This window comes from Amphiura filiformis, chromosome 9 (genome assembly GCF_039555335.1).
Source record: "Amphiura filiformis chromosome 9, Afil_fr2py, whole genome shotgun sequence".
NCBI lineage: Eukaryota > Metazoa > Echinodermata > Ophiuroidea > Amphilepidida > Amphiuridae > Amphiura > Amphiura filiformis.
Window position 1 is genome coordinate 33,011,128 of NC_092636.1, and position 26,230 is coordinate 33,037,357.

Consider the following 26,230-nt stretch of genomic DNA (forward strand, 5'->3'; position numbering starts at 1 on the left):
CAATGGCCATACCATATGCATAAGGCAGCTATTTTGTTTTGCATGGTTAACATTAGAAATGATTGCTGCCTTATGTATTTTGTTCATGTAGTTAGGACTATTAATGAATCAAGATGTTAAAATAGTCTAACTCAAAAAATAAAACATAAGGGAGCTATCTACAGAGGTCAAGTTTATGTAAACATAAATGGCTGCCCTTTGCTGTCTTTACTGTGTCATTGTGAATTTGCTTAGATATACATATCTTTCCTGTTTTCGTGCCAACTTTAACCTGTTAGTCTGATGTGATCGCACACTTGCACATTTTATAGACCTTGCTCAATTTGATGAGACAGCATCATGTTATACGTTAAAAAGAATGGAAGGCTGAGGTTCTTCAAATCTTCAGATCGGAGTTCTCAGCAGAGATGATTTCGCGAAGTTGTGAATTGCATTATTGTAGGTAGTGGTGAGCAAACTCAGAAGTTAAGTTTAAGATTCCAGAGCATTGCAGATGCTAGGCCAGATGAATGGCAAAACTTTTGTTCCCCATAAAGATCTGCTTTACTTGAATTGAGGTTCCAATCCAAGAACTACATGTACCTCATGGAAATATTCAAAGGCCTACAAAGGTTACTTAAGTATGTGAATCATATAATTTCAATGCCAGTTAAATCATAGTACATAAAAGAAAGTTGCAATGTAAAACCAAACAAAATGGTACACTTTGCAGTTGCACTCAGCAGTGACAATTGACAAAGTACCAACACAGGAGAAGCACTGGCTTAAACGGCAACAACAAAGACAATGTATAAAGCCGAATGAGGTAAATGATCATGCCAGTACCAGTCAGAGATATCCAATCTCAAGATTTGAAGAACCTCAGTCCTGTGTGTGTTGTCTCATCAAATTCAGCAAGGTCTAGATGCAAGTGTGTGATCACTATAGTCTGTAGTAGTAATGTGAAGTAACGGTTCAAAGTTGGCATGGAAACAGGAAAGTTATGAATATTAAGTAATTTCACAATTACACAGTAAAGACAGCAAAGGGCAGCCATTTATGTTTACATAAACTTGGTTCTTGTAGATAGCTCCCTTATGTTTAATTTTGGGACATGGGCTTTTTTAACATCTTGATTCATAATAGTCCTAACTACATGGACAAAATATATAAGGCAGCAGTAATTTCTAGTGTTAACCATCTAAAACAAAATAGCTGCCTTATGCATATGGTATGGCAATTGACCAACAATTTCAACGTCACGGAGGCCCCCCCTAAACGACTTCCGCATAATTTTAAATTTGGTATGGAGTAATATTTTGACCAATGGAACGTTTTGAGACTAGGGACAAGAAATCTGTGTAACATGAGGGGCAAGAGATGCACCCTAGTCTCTATGTTTCGCTTGTTGGAATCTTTTGTGCCTTGTATAGGCCAGTGTGTCACTTTTATAAGTGGACCCTCATCTATTCAATTGCTTGTAACTTTACTTCTAGAGGTAACATTAGATTCAATGTGGTGTCATTATGTGCAGGATTGGATAGTGCATCTATTAAAAAAACAAATTTACCCCAATATTGTTCAGTTTTAAAGTTGTGAATATTTTACTAAGTGTAAGGATACTTTATTGGCGCAGTATAGATGGCTTTGGCAACATTTACCCCATAGCCTAACAACGTCAATGTTGGTTGGCGAGCAGGTACAATCCGCTACCTAGAGATATTCCTTGGTAGACCACTCCAATGGCAAATTTGTCTTTTGCATGGCAATGAGTTACCATTCAGAGCTTTGTTTACTCACTGTGATGGGCCTACCACAGGCCCAACCTCATTTGGTGGAAAATCGGTAGTTAACTCAAAGAGCACCTATCGTCAAGGGACATTGTTGATTTCAAACCAATCCGCAATCCAGACTTCCCCCATTCTTTCTGATGAAGTAGTTGAAGATCTAAGTTGGGATCAAAAACTCTTGTACAAGTTTTGTATGGCTGTGATCTCAGGTAACTGGCCTAAGATCTACTCTATGAACCAGGTGGTCTCAATCATTCACGTTGGCTAACAACTGCAGAACGAATTCTATGCTTGTATATCAGAACACCTGAGCCTTCTGTCGGACTGGATATGGGCAGAAGGCAAGGGATGGTTACATTCGTCAAATCTGCCGAACACGTGCCTTAATGCCAGTATTTGAATCAAAGGAAGACTTTCAAGTGTAGTGTCAGGTGACAATAATTTGCATCACCAGTGACATTAAAGGTGTTGAAAGGTAAATATACAAGGATGATTTATAAGGTCCAGTATATATACACAAAAATGGTTGTAAAGACTTCTGATTTCCTGAAGGTAAACAGTAAACCGCTAATATGAGTGGAATATTATTTGTCATATTTGCTTAATTTTTTGTCCGTGAAAATATAAACTTTTCTCGTCAAAATTCCTTTTTTTTAATGTAATGTTTATTGGGATGTATCTTCAAAAGTGGCGACATATATATGACGGGTTTTGTCATGATGGGTCACATATAAACAGCTACAGATTCATTCAATTCCTTTTTAAGCAAGTCCGGTAATAATACATCAACCTAATTTTGTCATGGCTATATGTGTTATTAGAAGCAGTACCCAGTTTTGTATGTGTAATATTTATGCGATATTGGTGAATATTGGACATCTTAGCATACAAAGTGTTGTGAAATTCAGAGAAAAGTATTGTATATAGACTATTTTCTATAGTAGATGATTAATTTATGTTTGAAAAGTGCTTCTGGGTGGATAAAATGTATGTTTTGAAGCAACATGTCCTCTCATTATGTATCTGTTCTTTGAATATCTGACCAAATGTGCATATTTCAGTATATAGGGGAATAAGGGTGGTGGTGGGGTCTGAAGACCCACTTCAATTATTTTTTAAAGTGCATATTTGTTCAAGTGGGGTCAAGTGGAACACCTTTTGACCATGGCCGATTTGAAATAAAAACCTTCCCTATTTATGACCCGCCCTAATGTATAGTCTGATGAGACATTGCTACAGAACAAAAACTGCAGAGAAGGAGAATAAAGCTAAATCACAAAAGTGGAAAATTGCAGACAGGATCCAAAAATTGTAGCAAAGAACATGTTACATGTATGGAACAGAAGAAATCTCAAGACTGTATGTATAATACTGGCCTTCAAAATGCTAGAGCAAGTTTAAATGCAAAATCAGTGGCTACTGTAAGTCTTGGTTAGAACCAGCATCAAGTTTGAGTACCTTTGATGCACTGCAGTTTGATTGTTGTTTCAAGGGTTACTAGAACCTACTTAATGATGGTTACTGTAATTGACCAAATACACACATCAGTAGAGAAAATAATAAATGACGGTGTTCCGGCCTGACAGAGTATCCCCAGTTGAAACTATCTGATACAACTTGTACAAGTAAATTATTCCCTACTGCAGTCATACATTTATAATTGAATGTCAAGTTGTCTTAAGTATGTTCATGAAGCTGATGTGAAACACAAGTGTAATTTTTCTATCTTTTTGTTTTCTTGTTTGCAGGTTATACACATCACCAATTAGGGCGCCTACACCAGAACAAAAAGTTGTTGATCCAAAGGCATGGATGCGGCAAGACTTTGAGAACCCAGAACCAGATGAGAAGATGAAAACCGCCAAAAGAGCTCTACTAGCAAAATTAGATGAAGTGTCACGAGGTAAATATTGATCAGTGCACAGGGTATTAGCCAGGATTGAAAAATCTAAAATAAGTTTAGGCTAGATTCTTGGTTGAATTTGCTCACAAAATGAATGAATGAGGCCAAGAAATTCTTGGCATACAGTTTTTTAAATTCCCTTATCGCCGTTATTCTCAGGCAGGGTTGGCACGATTTATTAAATCAATTGATTTAAATCACGATTTAAATCGGAATCAAATGATTTTTTTTACTCGTTGATTTAAATAAACTTTTTACATTTTTACCATTTTTGATCAATTTAAGTTAATTTCATTCTTAAATTGACTGTTTTACTTCATTTCTAATGCTTCTACATCTTTTGGATACAATTAAAATATCTCTAAGATGTCATTTTATCTGTTGCTAAAAATTCATCTTCAAGGTGCAGAATTCAACAGGTCCCATGATTTACCATTTAAAAAAAAAATTTTACATGAAAAAACACGTTTTGATATTTTGTAAACACCTGATGGGATTGCTGCTTGCACATAGTCTAGCATTCCACCGGTCTCTTTTGACTTTTTCATGGGGTATAGCAGTTCTTGGAATAAATAAAAATCAAAAACATTGATTTAAATAAAAAAAAATCCGATTTAAATCAAATATAATCGATTTGATTTTTTTTTTTTTTTTTAAAACACCAACCCTGTTCTCAGGTGTGCCTGAATTTCAAGTTGTGCTAAACAGCTCACATTATTCTTCCATTTGCAGCAAATAGAAATAGCATGGGACCGAATGCATTTGTGGCACCTTCACAAGTACCAGCCCTTTCACAGCAAGTAGCATCAGCAGCAGCAACATCAGCGTCAGCAACAGCGACATCGCCGCGACCTGCTTCCCCACCAATATCATCATCTCCACCATTAATTCCTAATCACAGCAGTCCGTTACATTCACCGCAACATTCTCCATCTCATTCTAAGTCATCGTCAGCTTCATCTAGTATCAACAATATGGTTATGGTAGATGCATCGCTAGGTGTAGGTAAGTATTCATTGCAAACATGTATACGCCTTTTTCAAATTATGAGCAACAGTGGAGCGACATCGCCTGGTTAATAATTACATTGTACAGCAGAGACACTAAAATGAATACCCGGGATCGATACACGTGAATGTACTATGCACGATTTGATATTCAGACGATAAATCTTTGGATTCCGGGGTAGAAAATGATGAATATCTAAAGAAGCCATATTTTTATGCTTGCACTTGAATATATGTGTTGAAAGGATATGATAGTCGTTAGCTTGCGTATTGAGAAAGAACCGTGCGTATGGAGCTCAAAAACTGAAAAAATTCTGATTTTATGTGTGCCGAACTATAGTGCAGCGAAGGCCACTCGTAGAGGCAGTCTAAAAGCAGATGACCTCATGGCGTATACCATGCTCACTGACCGTACAGAGGTCAGTCACTAGGCTATTGTCAATAGCCTAAGTCGGATTCCATCGGGCCATTATGCGTCTCAAAACTATTAAACCGGTCGGAACAAAATGGCCATGCATGGCTGTGGATTCAACCTACCATGGCGATTTCTGCCATGAAGATATCAGGACATTGTGTGGCGGCAGTCAGGGCACCAGAAAAAAATTTTTTTGGGGGGGGGGGCAAAATTGTCAAATGTATTTGGAAATGTAAGTGGAAATTTACGTAATTTGTTTTTTTTTGCCGGATTATACATGCTATCTCATGTATGTGCCTGCGTCATGTACAGCTATAGCCTTAGTGATGGTACATGTAATAGTACAAAACAAAATTGTCACATTTTAACAAACTTACCCAAGCAATTCCCCCCCCCCCCCATTTGTTTACAGGAAGGTTGCCTACAAACTTCAATACACTTACCAAAAACAGTTTTAAAGCATTATTTTACATTATTTGCAAATAATCATCAAACATTGTAAAAAAGGTAATTTCCATGCATAATTTGACAATTTAGATAAAAACACATTACACTCTAGATAAAAACGTGTGTGCCGTTTTGATTTGCACTAGACTAGAGTGTAAAATGAATGTGGGACAAATATTTCTATGTGTATGTTACAAAATTATCTTTCTGTGTGATATTTGGTGATTATAATCAAATATTTTGTATGGGATATGCAGTACTCACAATTATAAAACTAATTAACCTCTAAGTCCAACCAATCAGATTTGCTGCATATTTCCTTGTCACACTAATACCTCCCCTGTTGTACAAGCTAAAATTAGGACAGCCCTTTTGTGTATTATATCGCTCAGATACATAATATCTTAAATTAGTTTGGACTAGATGAGTAATTGGATGATAGACTTGTAATACATATATCATCCGGAAGAATTTAATCATGTACCTGCTGTATAATAAGCTTTAAATCTTAGACACAATCCAATAATAGACATTTAGTGGAAAAGATTGAAATCTGTTTGTACGTGGTGGGAAAGACCATGCCTGTAGTTGTCAAATATAGCCAGCTATTGGGTATGTAAGGGACACCACCAGTGAAGAAAGCAATAGTCCCAAATATTGCAAGGTGATGTTTTGATGATTCTAGATATTCCCAGTAAAGTTGAGTAAACCCAAAACATTTAACAAAAATGTTAAATATAAAGAGTATGAAGGTTATAAAACATTTTATTTTAAAACATTAGTTGTCAATATAGCCAGCTATTGGGTATGTAACAGTACACCACCAATGAAGAAAGCAATAAAATAATGCATATAGTCCAAATATTGCAAGGTGATGTTTTGAACGGAGTGATTCTAGATATTCCCAGTAAAGTTGAGTAAACCCAAAACATTTAACAAAAATGTTAAATATAAAGAGTATGAAGATTATAAAACATTTTATTTTAAAACATTAGTTGTCAATATAGCCAGCTATTGGGTATGTAACACTAACAGTACACCACCAATTTGAAGAAAGCAATAAAATAATGCATATAGTCCAAATATTGCAAGGTGATGTTTTGAACGGAGTGATTCTAGATATTCCCAGTAAAGTTGAGTAAACCCAAAACATTCAACAAAAATGTTAAATATAAAGAGTATGAAGGTTATAGAATATTTTATTTTAAAACATTTAAAAACATGTTTGAAAACTTACTGCAAAATATGCTAACATAATATTGACAAGTGTTGACAAAATATATAATAGCCAAATATGGTTGCCAAAAAATATTTTACAATAACATTTGAAAACATTTGATAAGTGTTTTTTCATATTTGGTTTGGTAGGGTTTGACACTCTCAAATGAAAAGCAAAAATGACTCCAACCTGCTTAAAAAACAAGCCCCAATCCTTCAAATATCAGCAATTTGGCTTTTGTCATATTTTCACAATTTCGGCCCCCACAAATAAAATTTTAAACCCACACTGGAAAGGGAACTAATGAAGGACAAAATTTTTAATGAATTTTGTGACATTTGAGAAATCGTTTTGGGTTTATTCGCTTAGTGGTGTGTGTATGTTAGAAGTGTTGCAGTGACATGCATCCATAATTGAGATTGTCACTTCACTCACTCCTATCTGTCCTAGTAGTGAAATACACACTTGACATCTTGCATTATTCAAGCCACAGTGAGTTTTGCAGAAACAAATTACTTAAACAACATTAAATACGACAAATTCCAGGTTGGGGTGTACTTGTAATATTTTTGGCAAATTGTATGAAAATTAGGGAATTGCATGGGAAATGGAAACAAATTGCACTCGAAATTAAGTAAGAAATATCATAAAGTAACATCATAAATATAGAAATTCGAGGATTCCATGAAACTGTAAGTGGAGAGGACACATCTAAAGTGGAAAGTTATAGGCTGATACTTGATTGGTACTGGGAAACAAGTGGGGATGCACATTTTTTTGTTGTAGTTGAAATGTGGCATTCAAGATGTGACTTGTTTAGAAAACTTGAATTGCACAATTTATGAGAAATTAAAATTGTACATCAGAGGAAAATATTTGAGACATTGGGGTAATCCATTTTAAGTATGCACTCCACCTGTGGAAGATTTTAGATCTACAGGGTAGTATGAATTTCAAATGAAATTAGCATCTTTATTCGAAATTAACCCTCCCTCTGTGCAGGGGTAGAGCTAGGTTGCTTTTTGGTGTCCAGGATCTACCAAAATAGAGTTCGGACCCCTTGTTTTTAAATTTTCTGCAAGTTCAGGGGTCCCTGCAGACCCCCTAGTTTTTCAATTTAGCGCTATTGCAGACATACTATTTATGCTGCATTTGTGCAACTCGGAATCGCCAAACTCTACTCCGGACCCACTACTTTTTAATTTTCTGCAAGTTTGGGGGTCCCTTCGGACACTGGAGTGTTTCATTCTAGCGCTATCCCTGCCTCTGTGCAAGATTCAGGTTGAATCAATCTCAATAAAATCTTCATGTTGAACACAGTGAAACTATCTGTGCATATCTCCTGCTGTATTCTTGTCAAAAACTCATCCAAGTTTGATAAAAAAATTAAAATACAAAAATGAAAACCTATAAAAGTTGCATTAGGTTTTCAACTTACGAAGGGCTATCTAGATTCAATTTAGAAGCATTTAGCTTTAGGTCCAGGGACACTCCAAACCCGAAAAAATAAATAACCTACATTGTAACCTTAATTCGATGTGGTTACCACAGTTCACCATGTTTTTGTTCGCACCAAAAAACAAAACATATTGTTGTCGATATACTGGGGTAATCAGAAAAATATGAGCATTCTTCTTCCAAAATCTCAGTTTTGAAGTTAAAGAAAACTGAGGGATGAGGCTGTCAATTGGGAATCTCTTTAACCATTGCTTCTACTTCATCTATGGTTATGTCTGGCCACTCCTTTAGTATCAGTACTAACAACTATTTTGTGAAAAACGGAAATGGTTAGGTTAACACTCTGCAGGTTTCCTTTCACCTCGGGCAGACACCATGAGTTCAGGATGTGGATTTTCAGGTTCGCATACAGTCGGTCATAATGGCCGGACTTTAACTGCCACCCACCAACATCTCCTCAGTCCTCAGGTGTTTAGGGTTTTGCTCTTATAGGGTTAGGGGATAGGATTGTGGTTGGGGTGGTGACCTCTACTATTTGAAATTTGCAGTGATGCCTGGGGTACTTGGATTGGGAAGGGATGTGTGCATGGGATTCCAAAAATGCACCCCCAAAAATATACCAAATCTATTTGAAAAATCGACTAAAAGAGACCCATAAATATACAAATTTGTGATATTTCTCTAAATTTGCCAATTCTGGATTTTTTGTGTGCAAATTTTGATTAAAAAAATTAAGAAGCTGTACTTTTTCCAGAATTTTTGGAGAAAATCTTGAAGAAAACCACCTCATTCCCCCCTGTTGTAATTTGACATACGCTGTGAACTTATAATAATAAATTAATAATTACATATAATGCGCAAGACCAACATCTTTGATCCGTCATTTTATTGGTTTATTGCAAAACTAAAATTAAATATAAATAGGGACATTCTTATTTGTAAACCTGTATCCTTGGTTGTGTCAACAAAGATTGAGTACCGGTATCTGGTTTTGTCCCAAAATAGTTGATGACTTGGAAAGAAAATGTATTAGAAAACTGGAATGATTCATTGTTAACTTGTGTTTTGACTGTGTAGACAAGGTAAGCTTCCTCAGAACCTGTTTGAGGTACTTTGTAACCATTAGCGTGGAAGATTTAAGGCCACTGTACTTTTTTTTATTGAAGCTGTATTTGTAAACTTGTACAAAACCCAGTGATGAATCTGTGCATGTACATGTAATGTCATAGCTTAGCTTTTGAATCAGAAGCCTCCTCAATAAAGTTGTAATCTTAAAAACCAAATGTTAAAACCATGACCTACCCTCTTTTTTTTCCAACAAAATGCTCCAAAATTGAAAAAAGTATTTTGAGGCCTGGTCTGGGTACATAGGTATATTGGACCCAACCCAATTCTATTTATAAACACTCTTGTTTTGTGTTAACTGTTTTCATCTGCAGGTAAATTAGACACTTCTCCAGTCTCGTCACCCCCAAACACTCCATCAAGAAGAGAACGCAAAAGCAGTGAAGAGAGACTAAGTTTTGCTAGATTAGAAGATGTCACCGATGTGCAAATATTAGCCAAAATGCAAGAAGAAAGTAAGTAACTATAATTTGTTCAGTATATAATGGATGAAAGTTATTTGATTTTTGTTATTGCGTGCAGGCCGTTGCAACTCATACATGTATACCAGCGCAATGCAAAAAGGTGTGGACACCGTCGGCTTCCCCCGTGTATTACCCACCAGCGCCATTAACACGAGACTGAAGAAAAATGCTGCTGCCACCAGAAGGCTATGGGAAAATTTGCTGCAATACCTTGGCAGGCACCATAGTACTGATCAAACTTACTCTATGTTGTCTTTTCAATATCGTAGCTTTAAATTGTACAATTTCATGATAATTAATACTTTATATGTTAAATAACACTATTATCTTTTATATAGACTCTCATTTCAACAATAATCGCACATTTGATCTCTATTTAATTGTAAAATCATCGCAGCCGAAGCAGATGATGCGCGAGCTGACTCCAGGTCCGCCATTTTGTAATGAATATATGAATATGTAATTAAAGAAAAATGCTGCTGCCACCAACAATATAGGCTACGTGAACAGCGTATTTCACTGTCCTCGCGTCGATAAACGGAGTCTCGAGTCCATCGCACTACATGCTCTATATACTTTATAGTCCATGTTGCGTGCAGTAATGAAGTCCAAAATTACGCTTGCATAAATTCACATAAGCATGCCAGCCATGTTTTCCACAAAGCACAACTAGTGTAGGTACTGCTACCAACTGCATGTGCACATCATTCTAATGATTCTATATCAATCCACGATGTTCAGAGCCTTTGCCAATTATAAACCGAACAAAATATAGGGGATTTGGATATCACAATCACTGGTTCAATACTTCAGCACTTGATTGGCTAACATAAGAGTTACCTAATGCAATTTGATAATAGATTTGTTTAAATTTGACAAACATCTTTTTTAAAACTGAACACAAGTTCCCCTGAACTTGTGAGGTGTAATAGGCATAGTCAGAATGACTTACTCTATGTCCAGTAATTTTTGCAAGACATATTTTTGTGAAATTTGCAAGTTGATATGAACTAGTGAAAATAACACACACAAATATATTTTCATATCAAATTATTTTATACTTTTTACGAAATAATTAAACACCTCATTTAGTTTCCCAAAATCACAAAAAAGTGAAAAAACATGAAGGCAAAATAAGAATATAAACTTACATTAATAAACATAATAGAAGTAAAATACTTTTACTTCCATGGTGTACAGACAAATGATTTTCCTGGGGCCGGCTCTGGTGGAAGCAGACAACACATGTGCTTTGTGGAACATATGTCTTTCCCAACTTCCTCTAAAGCTTATTTGAATGTGGGTTTTTGTGACGTAATGGGCTATTCAAATTGAAATCCATACACCCCTTATGGATGACATGACCTTAATCTCCCACACAGGGGATGTAGATTGCAAATGCAGTCACCCATTCAGGTATCCCCATATGAAATTCACACTCCTGTGTGGGAGATTAAGGTCATGTCTTCCATAGGGGGTGTGTATGGATTACAACTGAATAGCCTAATTGCTGTACTTTTAAGCCTACATAAGATTTAGATCTCTAAGTTGTTAATATCACCACACAAAATTAATTTACCTCAGCAAATGTTACTCAGATGATAGGAACTACAAGGTGCTCATTTTGAGCACATTTGTAAGTGTGTAAATTTATGTTTTCAATTGACACTCACTGATAGTAACTCAAGATAGTACATATAGTGTGTATGAAATAAAAAATAAAAAAAAGCTTGTTTTCTTCAATTTTGTTTTGTTCTGTTCTGTTCTGTTTTGTTTTATTTTATTTTATTCATTTTTTTTGCCACAGTCATTACAAATTAAACATATTTTGTATCAACCAAGCCTGCAAATATTTAGAGCTTCATTTTCAGAAAAGTGGATTTTGCAATTAGAACTGATCGTTTATCTTTTCGTATGGCTTATACATGGAATTTTTGTGTTGGGTATCAAGGTTTGTTTATTTACACATTTGGATCAAGAAGACTGTTTATTTTTACCAAATTCTTTCAAGAATAATTTAGACCCTATATAACATGTCTAGGTAAGAGTTATAGTAATAAATACAATTGTCAAATATATGAAGGCAAGGATAAAATACAAGTCTATCAGGAATCTGGCTCTTGTGCGTGAAATAGTAAAAGCTTACAAGTTCAGGAATACAATTTAAATTTCTTTGTACATACAGGAGCTATTGAGGTATATAGGGTGTTGTAGAAGTTGGTTGAGTTAGAAGCTGGGTGACACTTCCCCTACTCTCAACCCCCCTCCTCCAAATCGCCCCTTCCCCAAATCGCCCCTCCCCCAAATCGCCATAATAATTACAAGATGAATGTTATTGATAAATGTTAGCATGTCAATATGTGTGTTGACTTATTACTGTGTATTTGTATATTATGACACACTAGATGGCATGTCACCATGTGAGCATGTCAAGAATGTAACAAAGATGCTATAATGTCATAGCTGCCTTCAGGAAAACACAACATCCAGTTTCCTTCAAGCTCAAACATTTTATATAAACTTTTGACTTAGGTTTTCATAGTACATTTGTCTAACTTGAAATGTGGACATTTTGAGATAAATCCATATCATGGGTAATGTGAGGGCGCTCCTTCCATTGGTGACATCCTAAAATCACCACCATGCCACCAAATAATGAGATTTTTATATTTTCTAAGACATTAGATCTGTTTCATAATTTATTTTATTCAAAAAGAAAAACGCCAAGTGTTCAAACTTTAAAGCTCTTTTTCTCGAAAGGGCGATTTTAATTTCAAGTTAGATCATTTTACCAAATCAGGGCCGGGGGAAACTTAGGTGGGGTCAGGGAAGGGGATCTAGACATTTTGGGTGGGGTCAGGATTCAGGAAGTAATGTTCATTTTAAACAAAGAAATGACTGTTTATAGAAAAAAATGTCACAAGAAGTGGGTGTAAAATGATCAAGTATTGGTTAAGATAATACATATTACATGGCAGCTATTAACTTATTGATGTACATGATGGTATGTGTGTACACTCTGAACCGCCTATCCCATCTGGTTGCTAGGCTGTCGAAAAGTAGTAGAAAATTGCCACATGGAAAATACTCAAACTTAAAGCTTTATTAAGGGTAGACGAGGTATTGTTGGTCGAAGCAACCTAAAAACCGATTTTCATTATCTATATCAATATATTATTGAAAATTAACGCCTTGATGTTTTGCAAAAGTTCATTCTACAAATCATATACTTTGCAAACTTGCTTAATTTATTGTTGAAATGAGTTATGTACGCTTTTACAAAAGTGTTGTTGTTTCAGCCCTCTTTACAACGTAACTCAAGAACCGCAGCACCTATAAAAGTGTATCTGTGATATTTTAATTCTTCTACACACTCGCTATGAATTGAGCAATGCAGTTTTTGCCAAAGCTCACTACCATTCATAAGATGCTGTGAACTACCAAATCACAACAGTTTAAAATAATTAATAACCTTAACTTGATTTTAGCACGAAATTACTGAAAGGTAACTGTGTGGATGAGATAATAAAACAGTTACCTAAAGAACTAAATAAATGGGGTCATGATGAAAAGAATGAGAATAAAGGTATTGTTTTAGCCGCTGTCGTGCATCTATTGTCTCATATAACACAAGCAACATCATTATTTTTGGTGTAAAACATTACTTAAAATAATGATGTCGCCAGTGTTATATGAGACAGACATCTTTATTCTCAAATTTTTGTACCAGTAGTTTTTGTTTATTTTTTGTCAATATGGAGGAACCAATACTCTATAAACATGTAGTATCCCTTTATCAAAAACAAATAAATACACAATATAGTACTTAGTCAAGAAGAGTTCATGTTGGCAAGGCGACAAGGCTGAAATTGATCGTTAAGACATGACTACAATGTGAGACACATGAATGTCCTCATTTCATGTGAATCATTAAAGATACAGGAAGCAGGAACATTAATGTGTCTGCTGGTTCTTAAAGGGGAGAGTGCAGGGACTGTGGGTTAGGGTAGGCACTTCTGGTTCATAAGGTCCTAGGTTCAGTACCCAGCAGTGGCAACTTGTGGTATTAGTGGCTATATGGCTACCTCAAAAAAGTCTATCTATGTAGATAACATTCAGATTGCTCTTTGGCTCCCTGGTAAATTTAAGATGGGGTAAATGAAACATGATAGTATTCCATCCTTAGGAGGGGATTAAGCTGAGAGCCATACCTGTATACACATATTTGCAATCAGTTTCAAAAAGAGTAAGATGTTAAACCTGCTGTCACAATGAGCTATTTCAGTTGAAATCCATACACCCCCTATGGAAGATGTGAACTTCTACACTGTGAGTGAATTTCAAACGGGGTTAGCTGAGTGGGTGACTCAATTTATAATTCACACTCCCTGTATGTGAGATTAAGGGTAATGTCTTCCATAGGGTGTATGGATTTGAACTGGAATAGACCCAATCCATCCTAGTTGGTTTGTTCATGTGTAGCCCTTAGGATTAGCATTGTTATTTCCATCTACCCATCTGCTGAAGCAGTAAAATATACTAAAATCATAAATGACTATGATGGGGGAGGCACATGAATGCCTTTGTTTCATGTGAATCATTATCAATACAGGAAGTGCCAGCATTAATGTGTCTGTCCTTTCACCCCGCTGGTTTTTAAAGTATAACTTAGTGGTTACTTTAACATGAAGTTAAATGTTCAACACAAAAGAAATTGATTATACCATTTTTCACCCTGATGTGGCAGTGACGTCAGTGTGCATTTCATTTTGCGCAGCCTCAAATCGCTCACTCAAAGCGATGGTTTACATAAGCACATGCATAAAGATGACGCATAGATGCACAGGCAAAACAGCTGCTTCAACGCGTTGATGTCACTGCCCCATCGGGGTGACAAATGGATAGAAGTTTGACTGTGTATAGGTTGATTGATATTTAAATATGTGACCGTATATGTGAAACTGTTGGTCAGACATATTGGTTCCTTGCCCAACAGTATTTACTGACATCATGTTTTGTTTAAGATTTGTGTTTTAAAATTTTTAAAACTTATATCATAATCAGCTAGATATACATGTAGGGAAATAAACTTACCGTATTGTCTGTAATAAACTCCCCGGGGCGTTGCATTTTTCCAAAGGGGGGGGGGCGTTTATTAAAAATCTGGTTAAATTTCCGATGGTGCTCCTGTAGAAAGGAGGAATTTACGCTAGACCTAATATGGCGGCGCCCATGGATTTGATATTTTTGTGGTAAATACAACAAAATTACACCCGTACGTGCATTATCAAGCAAGAATCTGGTGAAATTCTGCCATAATTAGGCAATGGAATGGATGGAAGTTTGAGTTATAATAATAGGTTTTGTCCATGCAATTTAGCAATCGCCACTGACAAGACTGACATGACTGATGCAAGTTTTAAGCTTACTCACACAATATAGCATGAAAATGTTTGCATTTTTGTCAATACACAGAAAAATTGGAGGGGGGCATTTATTAGAGGGGGAGGATTTATTACAGACAATACAGTATTTGAACAGTACAGTGGTAATACATGTATGGGGTTAATTCAAGCATACCAAAGACCAGTCACATACCAGTGTTTAATTATCAATGTCATTAGTAGTAATAAATAAATGCTCAATCATTACCTGTTTGAAGTTTTGAAACTGATTGTGCAATGTTTTATCAATGAACGGAAATATAAAGTGATGAATGTCATAGAGGGTTTGTGTGTGTTGTGTATGTACACATGATCTAGAGGTGTGTTCATGTGCAGTGTATATTGATTTCTCATTATGTAGATGTCAACATTTCATCAATTGAAATCACTTCTAACACCAATTTTCAAACATTTTCTCATTGTACTTTTCCTTGCTGACAGGTTTACGGCAAGCTACGCAACAGTCACCGGCAAACTCACCCAGAAGAATGGTATCAGCATCATCCGACCAAGCTCTTCATCGAGCCGTGTCAAGAACGTCTAGTCAAAGTAGTATGTGTGGCGATAAAGATGATGTAGATGCAGAGGTGTAGTCACCTAGGCAACCTAGTACAGGTGTCGTCAGGAGGAGACCGTCGCTAGAAAGACTTAGGAAAAACACAGACACAGGAAGTATGTAATTTTATTATAAAGAAACTGAATTCAATTTAGGCCTAAAAAATTAAGTCTCAGAGCTTTCAGAGCTTGCGAAGATTTTAAAATTTAATGTGGAATGTAGTTTTCCTCTATCCCAATAACTTAAGCTAAGTCAAAGTTTGAGATGGTTTAAACTTTGAAAATTGGGGTCCATTTCACTAAACTGTACGAAGCTTCGTAAGTCTCAAAATCGTTCGTAACTTACGACGAGTCGTAAGTTCCATTTCACTAAACTTACTCACGAATGGTACAATTTGTTAGTAAAAGTGATTTACTACAGGGACCCTTCATAAAGTTACATCTAGTATTGGGTATTTGTAACTTTACAAACGGTTACTAGAGTTACGAAGGGTTAAAAGTTTAGTGAAATAGACCATTGGATTCTTATACACATAATGAAACATTTTCACTAATTTTTCAGTTTTAATAAAGTGTTAAATAAAATAAAATTGGCAAAATTTTCCAAGACATAAAAGTACCGCAAAAAGAATGTGCACAGTAACTCTGAGACAAACTTTTTTTCTTTGCATTAGCATAAAGTAGCACAGTCTTGGCTGTTTAGAACTGATGTATCAATTACATCAATATCATGGATTCTTTGGGTTCTTACTGAAGTTTGTGACAAAGGACAGATCCAGGAATCCTTCCACTTACCACACCCAAGGAAAGAGTGGGATCTCAAACTTGAATTCATGTTGTATTGCATTGAAATCTCAATATTTATAGCCAGTTATTACAGTGACTTAAATTGCATGGAACCCGGAAAGATAAAGGATCTGTACCATATCATACACATTTTACCATTGCACATCTTCCAATTCTCACTTCTCATTCTTCATTCCATCCACAAACTTCACCAGCAGATGTGCGTCGCTATAGTTATGGGGCCAAGTATCCTAGCAACCATGTAAATGATAATGGTGAAGCAATCACACTAGCCGAACTACAGAAACTTGCACAGGGTGAGTGGGTGCACAGGTTGCATGAGATCAGTGGAGACTGCCCTCAACATCTTAGACAGTGCTCTCTTAGATGTCAGTTGTGCATGATTTTGGTGAACAGTGCCCTCAACAATTTAGACAGTGCTTCATGTCTGTGGCTGTTCTATGCATGCTTTCTTCTTACTGTGCAGTAGTATCTCCCAGAGTAATTTTTGTATACTTGTTAATGTTTGTTTTCATGTCTGTGTTGTATGTGTGGAGTTGTCTTTGTTTGTTTTAACCTTGTCAATGTATTGTACATGTACTCGCTGATTTATTTGGAAGAACTTACCCATAACTCTCACTTGAAAAAGTGCACCATCAGTCATGGGGAAATTGAGGGTGTCCAGCAGCTCCAGCTTGATGATAGCATGTGCAAAAGGGTCAGTTTCTGTGCAAATATGTATAAAAACGATCCTCTTTTCTGATGTGGTTTGCACATGGATCAAGCACAGGACAGTAAATTGATGAAATTGGCACACATGCAATTATCAAGGACATCACCAAATACCCTCTCACCCCCTCACCCCCGAGAGTTGAGAATCTCCTTGACTAAATCTGCTTCTGTGCTGTATGTCTTACTTTGACCATGCTTTATGTCTATGTAAATCACTGTATTCAAGACCTTGTTTTGTTTTACCAGGTGTCGTCTTGAATGTTTTCATCATCATGTACTCATATGCTTCAATCGGCCATCTTTCTTTGCTTCCTTACCCCTTTTGTTTGCTATGTATATTCATACAAGCATGTGATTTGCACATGCTAAACATCACTTTTCCTTCTTTGTGCCTTAATTCCTCTGAAATGAGGAATAAACTCTGCTTTCTTCCAATCTGTAATGTCCATCACAACCATTTTTTATGACCAAGCTTGCTTGTGATGTGTGGACTTTCTTGGTGTTTCCTGCATGTAAGACATACAGAGTTAGACTAGGATAAAGACTTAAAGCCATATTATAACATTTCCATAAAAATAGATTAGTATAAATTTCTTTTCCGTAAAATGTTAGCTTTTACTGTCAGATATGTCCCCTTTTAATTTTGAACCGAACAACTGAGGTAAAGCAAAGAAAAATTGGAATTTACTACCAGCGTCGATGTTGCCAATGCATACCACTCCGTCGGTTGTGCTACGGCACAATCCTTTGATGTGTGTATCCTACGCAACATGTACAATGATGTATGTACTGTGACTCTGTGTTATGAGTACCGTGTACGCGTTTGACTAATGTTTCCATCGTAATAATTAAACGATGTTTCCTGCGTTTTATTCAAAATCTCGGATTTTGATATAACTATACATGTAGCACCTAAAGTTTTGATTTTTGGAGGGTATGTTATATTAATAAAGTACATTACAATTGTGTAAAAAACAGAATTTATAAAAATATTGAGGGCATCCTCCTCTGCAAATGTTATGGCTTTAATTGCAAAATTATACGGAATAAAATAAATAATCCCTGAATGAATTTTAAACACTAGGCTAGTTTTGTGATTTCTTTCATGAAGGAAAAATCACTTCCTTTCTGCTGCTGTAGATGCTTTAATTGTAAGTTTCTGCATTCCCTTTCTGCACCCAACGGTTAATCTTAGTTCTTGCATCCCGAGTCCTCTGCAATCTGGTAAACAGTTGATTCTCTCCTTTACGATTCGGGTACTATGTTTGCATCTGCTACCTCTGTTGCTTTTGCTAGATTCATTTGAGAATAGTATGATCATTATTATGTGTAGGTATTTCTGCAACACAAGGCTTTAACTTTGCAAACATGCACGTAGACACTAGACAGAGCTGTGAACTGCATGATATCAAAGCAGAACACATTGTCACAAAGCTGTGAAAGTTGATGTTTGTATTTCAAAGTCAAGTTTAAGTGCCTAATGCGTCAATGACCAAAAAAATTCACTTTGGAAGATGTTTTTTATAAATTTGTCTTTTGATGAATTCTATGAACAGGAGAAAAACATTTGATATCAATAATGAATCACTTTTTAAAGTAAAGAAATGGAGCTCAGGAGAGAAAAATCAGAACTGTTTGAATTCTGACATTTTCGAGAGAATAAAATCATTACATGTTTAATTCACCCCATAAGCTGTTTTAGCGTGTGAGGGTGAATGCAACAACAGTAACCGTGAGCGTGTGTTGGTCTCTATTTATACACTTTTAAAAGTGTTAATCTGAACTTTTGCAATACATTTTGGTGATTTTGATGTCAAACTAACCAAGAATGACATAATTAAGCAAAATGAATCTGTTGTCACTCAAATTTAGTTGGATATATGTTCAATGTTTATTTCAATCAATTGATTGATCGATTGATCAATCAATCAATCAATCAGGTTTCAATGATGATGCAGCTGTTCTTATTGCTTGTCAATCATTCAACTAAGCAATCAACCACCCAGCCTTGGGCAAAATATATTACATTAAAAAAAACAAATTTGTGTGACAAATGACTCAGTTTTGCTTGATTTTGTCAAATATTCATTTTCAGGTTTTGTTGAGTATAGAGGCTATTTTAGATATAGAAGCTTATTTGAGCCACAAATGTATCCCGATTGAGTTGCAGATTGCAAGGTTGATCTGAACTTCATTGTCCATTAATGTATTTATGCAGCTAATGTTAATGCCAAGGACAAATTTAATCTAACAATGTTACATATTTTACGTAACATTAAAGAGCATTATTCAATTGATCCAGATCAACAGATTGCTCTGAACTGCATTGGTCTGATTGGTCATAATGCATGGCTAATGCAAAAGATAAATTGAATCTAATGTTATTTGTTGTTTGAATCTGGGCATAAAAGCCCCTAATATAAGGATTGATCTGGATGCACAATATTGGGCTATTCCATTTAAATCCACACTACCCTGTGCAAGATTTTGGAAATATCTTCCACAGAATTATGAATTTCAAATGGAATGATCACATTAGGCAGCTCCATTTGAATTTCATACACCTTCTGAGAAAAATTCCACCTGAATCTTCAACAGAGGGAGGATGAGTTTCAAACAGATCTTTTTGGTTAATGTGCTAAGTCCATTTGAAATTTGTACTCCCTGTGTGGAAGATATTTCCAAAATCCTCTGCAGGGGTATAGTGTGGATTTAAAGTGGAATAGCCCATTGTGTTCTACTACTCTGCCACAACAAAAGGGCACATCACACATATTTCTTATTTGGAGATAATTGATTTGACAAAACACATTTTGAATTTGGAATATTTCCGAATATTCTGTAGATAAATGCACCAATATGGAATAATTCCCAAAAAATATCAGTTGTGCCCTTTTGTTGTAGTAGAGCAGTATTGGTTTTTTGTTAAATTATAGCCACAATATTGTGAGGTAGAAATTATGTTACTTGCAAGCGTCCATTTAAATTCACCAGTAAAGGAATTTACCAAAATCAAACTGATTATGTAAAGACTGACCCCTTTCCCAAGTAGTATAATTTCTTCCAATTAACTTTCTATTTTCAAGTATTAATGGTTAACCAGATTCCTCCAATTAACTTTCTATTTTCAAGTATTAATGGTTAACCAGATATTGGTTATTCCTTCATGTAATTTTACACGAAATTAGGGTTAGGGTTAGGGTTAAGGTTAGGGTTAGTTTAGGGTTAGGATTATGGTTATGATTAGGGTTAGGATTAGGGTTAGGATTAGGAATAGGCTTAGGGTTAGGGTTAGAGTTAGGATTAGATTACACGAAATAATTACATGAAGGATCGACCCAGATATTCAAGAACAACCCTATCACATATCTGATGAAAAGTATTACAACTGTTTTGATTTCTCACCATTACATGTCCTAATTAATACATGTCATTTTATCACACGTTTGCATGCGCCGTGCCAATGGAATCTTATACCCCATGTTGCCCTATGTTTGAGGTAATTGTGTGTCATGAGTGACGTGTCATTCAGATTTCTTTGTGCATTGAATGAGATTTAAAACTATATTTTTAATTTCATTCAATGTTGTTCCTTATTTGCATGATCTAAATGTGTGTGTTTTTAAAGTTGTTTGTTTAGTTAGCTTCTCTGCTCTATGGAATAATGATAACACAGAAAATCACACACGATCAATTGTATCACTTAAAGCCATATTATAACATTTTCAAACAAAATAGATTAGCATTTCTTTGCCATAAAATGTTAGCTTTTACTGTCAGATATATCCCTTTTATTTTTGAGCGAACAACTACGGCAAAGCAAAGAAAATTGGAATTTACTACCAGCCCACATGGCGCCAATACGTACCACTCCTTTGGTCATGTTATGGTACGACCCTTTGTTGTGTATATCACCGTCCTGCACGCCGTGACGTACTGTGTGCTATGAACATCGTGTATGCGTTCGACTAATAATTCCATTGTAATAATAAAGCGCCGGTTCCGTCGTTTTATTCAAAATCTCGGATTTTGACAAAACTACAGCACCTAGAGTCTTGATTTTTGCAGGGCTTTATTGGTTTAATAAAGTACAAGTTAATCATGTAAAAAGAGAATTTTTTTAATTCAGTGAGGGCGTCCTCCTCAGCAAATGTTATAATATGGCTTTAAGGAGGAACAGGTGCTTTAAGCTGAATTATTACTCAGCCACTGAGTGACCTCAAGTGATCCACTTTTGACAAAAATGGGTGTTTCCAGTTAAAATCCATGAAAGACATGATGGGGGTGTAGATTTCAGATGGAGTCACCCATTCAGGTAACCCCATTTGAAATTCACACTTTCTGTGTGGGAGATTAAGGTAATTTCTTCCACAGGGGCTGTATGGATTTCAACTGGAATAGCCCATGACCCAGATCAAGTGACATTTATTCACTTTGTATGTGTAACTTTCTGTGTGAGATTTTTGTAATATCAAAACTTTTGTTTCCATGGTTTGAATGTACTATTATATTAATTATTGTGTGTGCTATTTATAAGCATGTACCTCATATGTACTTCTGGCCCTTGAACATGGATAAAGCCTTGTATGTGTATAATTTGTATTGAATAGGTTGCTTCATCCATGTTCATGGGCCAGAAGTGCATGCAGGAAACACCTCATATTTACTTTTGGCCCTTGAAAATGGATAAAGCCTTGTAGGTGTAGACTTTATTGAATGGTTTGGTTCATCAATGTTCAAGGGCAAAGAGTACATATGAGGTCTTTCCCACCTGTGACGGTATGTTATTTTCACCTATAATCTATTTCTTTAAACATTGTATTTTTTTCACAGATAAAAAGGCAAAACGCCACACTAGTAGTCTGCCAAATTTAAATAGAACATCACCTAATCAAGCCAATTCCAATTCTAAAAACTCCCCATCGTCAGAAGGGAGAAAGGCCAGAGGGCTGAAACAGCCCAATAATCTCCCACGGAAACGGTCAACGGCATCCAACAGCACCACCCGGAACAAGACAATTGGTACTAGGATATATTCAAGTATCCCTGTTCATGTGCTGGGATCATATAATTTGCATACTAATTAAACTGCTAATTTGCATACGAATTATGATATGATCATGCATTGTATTGGCATTGCAAGGACTTTCATTGCTAGAATCTCATGATGCCATCATCACTAAATCATTCCATAGATTATGGTCTAGAAGAAATTTACATAGTAACCAATATTTACTTGTTTTATAGAGAACTTATAATATCAATGAGGTAGAGTCAAAGAGTACCGACTCCGCCATAGAGGGTGAAATAGTATACCTGTGAATGCGCCTGGCAAAGTTAGATTCAAAGTGTGTGCTTGGTTGGGGTTTTCTGTGTTCTGCACTGTAAGGTGTTGCATGTATAAACCTTTATAGTGCTCATGCTTAAAAATGCCAATTATCGTTCCATTGCGGGCTTTAGGCCAATAAATACCAGTGGTACACTATTTGCCCTTCATGGGCGACAAACCAAATTTGCGGATTAACCATAGCATCATCACGCACTGGGTGTTTTTTGTGTCGGTTCTCTTTGAGTCTACTATCTTTGGATTATATAAAAGCAAAATGGCCTCTTGAGGGAAAATAAGAAATGGCAAATTTTAGGTGCAATAGAAATAAATAAAGAACTAACCATTGTGCAAACTTGAAATCCAGCAATTGATGCAAAAGTTGGATGACAAATCAGTTGCAGGATATTTGCATATCTTTATCTGCTCTGGAATAGACCTACACCTGTAACCTACAATTATGCAAAGCTAAGTTGGCAAACAGCAAACGCAGAAATATTAGGCTCTTCCAGTCAAAATCAATACTCCCTCTATGCAGATTTCAAATGGAGTCACTCAGGTAGCTCCCTGTGTGGAAGATTAATGTCCTTTCTTCCTTCCATAGCTAGGGGTGTATACATTTCAACTGGAATAGTCCAAGATTTAATAATTGACATGAAAGCTATTAAGCCGGTATACTTATGAATATAATGCCATAATAATGCCCTAACAGTCATTCAAATGAATACAGGTTGCCACTAACATATGCAAAATGTCAAGACTATCTGCTCAATTTGCATTTTCTTTATTGACAATTCAGACATTACACTGGTATGTGTGCCCACTTAAAAGTAAACAGAAAGCAGTTGATTTTTAAGCATCAGTGCAAAGAAGAAGTAATTGAAACCATATTGAATTAATTGATACAGACTTAAAGGTATCACACTTTTGTTTTTGCTAACATAAAGCTTATTAGGCCAAAAAAGAAAAGTTTGTTTCCTGTAGTGCACGCGCATTGCGTTTTTGACGGCTTATTTTGCGCATTAGTTGTTTTTTTCACTTACAAAGAAAAAAACAGAAAAAATCACAAAAATAATATAAAACACTACTGGAGTAAACATTTACACATCACACAACTATCGAGCGTAGTAAAAAACTTTTAAATACCTTCAGGTTGAAAGGGGATCATATGAAGAAATATGATTTTGTGTGTGTGTGTCGGAGAGACCCACTGTAAATTCCCATTCCAATTTGCAGCAAAAAAGGTTTTTTTTTCCCTTTGAAGACATGGATTATAAAAAAAAATATAAAAACCACATTTTGCATTTTGACTTTTTTGACCTACTACAGGAAACAAACATGTTTTTTTTACCTTAGCATCCCTGCAAACATACACCCATATTACCAGATATTTCAATGATGCAATCTATGGCCCATGCCATGGGAAGCTGTTAGGGGTAGTCACAGTCACAGGTGCAATGGGAAGCTGTTAGGGGTAGTCACAGTCGTTGTACTGATGAACCCTGCGCCATTTGTAGGCAGCAAACGTGGTTCCGACATATTCTAATAACGGCGGAATAAATGTAAAGCACTTTGAGGCTGTTTACGGCATAAAGCGCTATATAAATATCTACATTTATTTTACATTTTTATATAGGTCATTCCAGTTTAAATCCATACACTCCTTAAGACACAATGTTAATCTCCCACACAAGGGGTAGAGACTTCAAATGGAGTCACCCATTCAGGTAACCCCATTTGAAATACACACTCCATTTGTGGAAGATTAAGGTCATATTTTCCATAGGGGGTGTATGGATTTCAACTGGAATAGCCCATATACTGTGGTCACTGGTCAATACTAAAAAACATACAAACAAACTAATGCAAAATATGGTATAAAATAGTGGATTTAATATAACTGACACTACTAATTACACATATCAATTTTTACTTAACTTTAACCTCTTTCAATGAAGCAAAACAATAACTTAGTAACTATTATCCTATAAAGGAAGTTAGCAAAATAATAACAATGGAAAGACATTTATCTTCTATTCTTATAAAGACAAGGAAACAAAAGTGCTTTGCAGTGATCTTATTCTAACTGTTTGAAGTGCATGTCTGACATGCATGCTTGTATCAACCATGTATGTACTGATACTAACATACTGGATTGATTGGTGAGATTTTATTTTACAAACTTTTGAGAGTGATGTCACTATGTGATTTTTATATTTGACACTATCTCAGAGCTGCCAACTCGCCCTCTTTTCACAGGAGACTCCCTACTTTTAAACCTTCAGAACCCTTAATTTTTGGTCATCTCCCTGAAAAGGAAATGATTTCATCCATTAAGATGTACACATTTTGACAAATCTCCCTGATTGCAACAGGAAATCTCCCTTTTTTCAAGATTCAAATGTTGGCAGCTCTGCTATCTATATATGTACGTCACTTCACCTCTAGTTTGGTAGCAACATCTGAACTTTATGCAAGTTACGCTAAAAGCATACAAAGTGATCTTATCTTGCCAACAAACCGTTCTTGTATGCATGTGTATACATGCTGCAGGATTAAGTATGGATGATCCAATACAGCAATCAACTAAATATGCATTGCTATCAAACCTGAGGTGAAACAAAGTAGAAATTTGATTCTTTTCATCTGATAACTTTGGACTTGAAGTCAGAGCTTATTAAATATTCTTGTTTGCTCAGTTTGCCAACACTAAATAAGTTGAAAGTGCCTGTTTTATTAAGTCACTGTGCGATTCACTGGAAAATATATTCATATTGCCTGAACAGATCACTTATTCATTATTTACTTATTATTTATGATATCCTTATATAGTTTGGTAAACAACCATGAATACTAAGTAATTATGTGCATTATGTGTAGGAAGTAATTTGAGTTGTTGACCATCCTACTTAAGGTGAATTCAGCATATTGATGAATCCTATTTCAACAACTCCTCCTATACCTTTGTACAGGAGCCAATCGTTGTTAATCCGTGATGAATCCACACTTTTACTGTAAGCGTGATACTGCTGAACGCAGCGAGACTACGGCGTTCGCGAGAGCGCCAGTAAATTAAATCATGCCTGGAACCTTTGTGCGTATGCAAGCTTACAAGTTAAATTCAGTATTTTTCAGGTAGCGGCTAAACTTTGCCGCTTTATTCTTTAGTTTTATTGCTGATATTAACAGAGAAATCATCGAAGTTTTTGTAAGACTTAGTGGCAATGATTAACTGACATTTCCTCGTAAAATATTCGCGAAGTATACGATCTTTAGCTTCTTATCGTTGTTGAAAGGATTCAATCATGTTTCACCGTTGTTCATCACGTTTAACAACTTCGCGTCCGGCGCGTCTGCGTGGTTTACTTACTCGGGCAGCTAAAGCTGCCCTCGCAAGTAAACCACGCAGACGACGCGTCGCATCGTTGTTAAACGGTGATGAACAACGGTGAAACATGATTGAATCCCTAAATCACTACAAACCATCCTTATATAACCTTAACCATTATAGGAAATACCATAATTTCCATGGTTGACCTTCCTACTTTTTCTGCATACGAACAAATACTAGATTACTATA

General features: G+C 35.9%; 1 protein-coding gene across 1 annotated transcript in view; it reads left to right on the forward strand.

Annotated features, from left to right (window-relative positions):
- The window catches only part of LOC140160895 (uncharacterized), a 61,807-nt gene that overhangs the window by 22,142 nt on the left and 13,435 nt on the right, over positions 1 to 26,230 (forward strand). Inside the window, 6 exon segments of the mRNA XM_072184228.1 lie at positions 3,518 to 3,672; positions 4,405 to 4,677; positions 9,658 to 9,798; positions 15,693 to 15,923; positions 16,811 to 16,909; positions 22,158 to 22,346. Coding sequence (XP_072040329.1) covers positions 3,518 to 3,672; positions 4,405 to 4,677; positions 9,658 to 9,798; positions 15,693 to 15,923; positions 16,811 to 16,909; positions 22,158 to 22,346 — 1,088 coding nt within the window.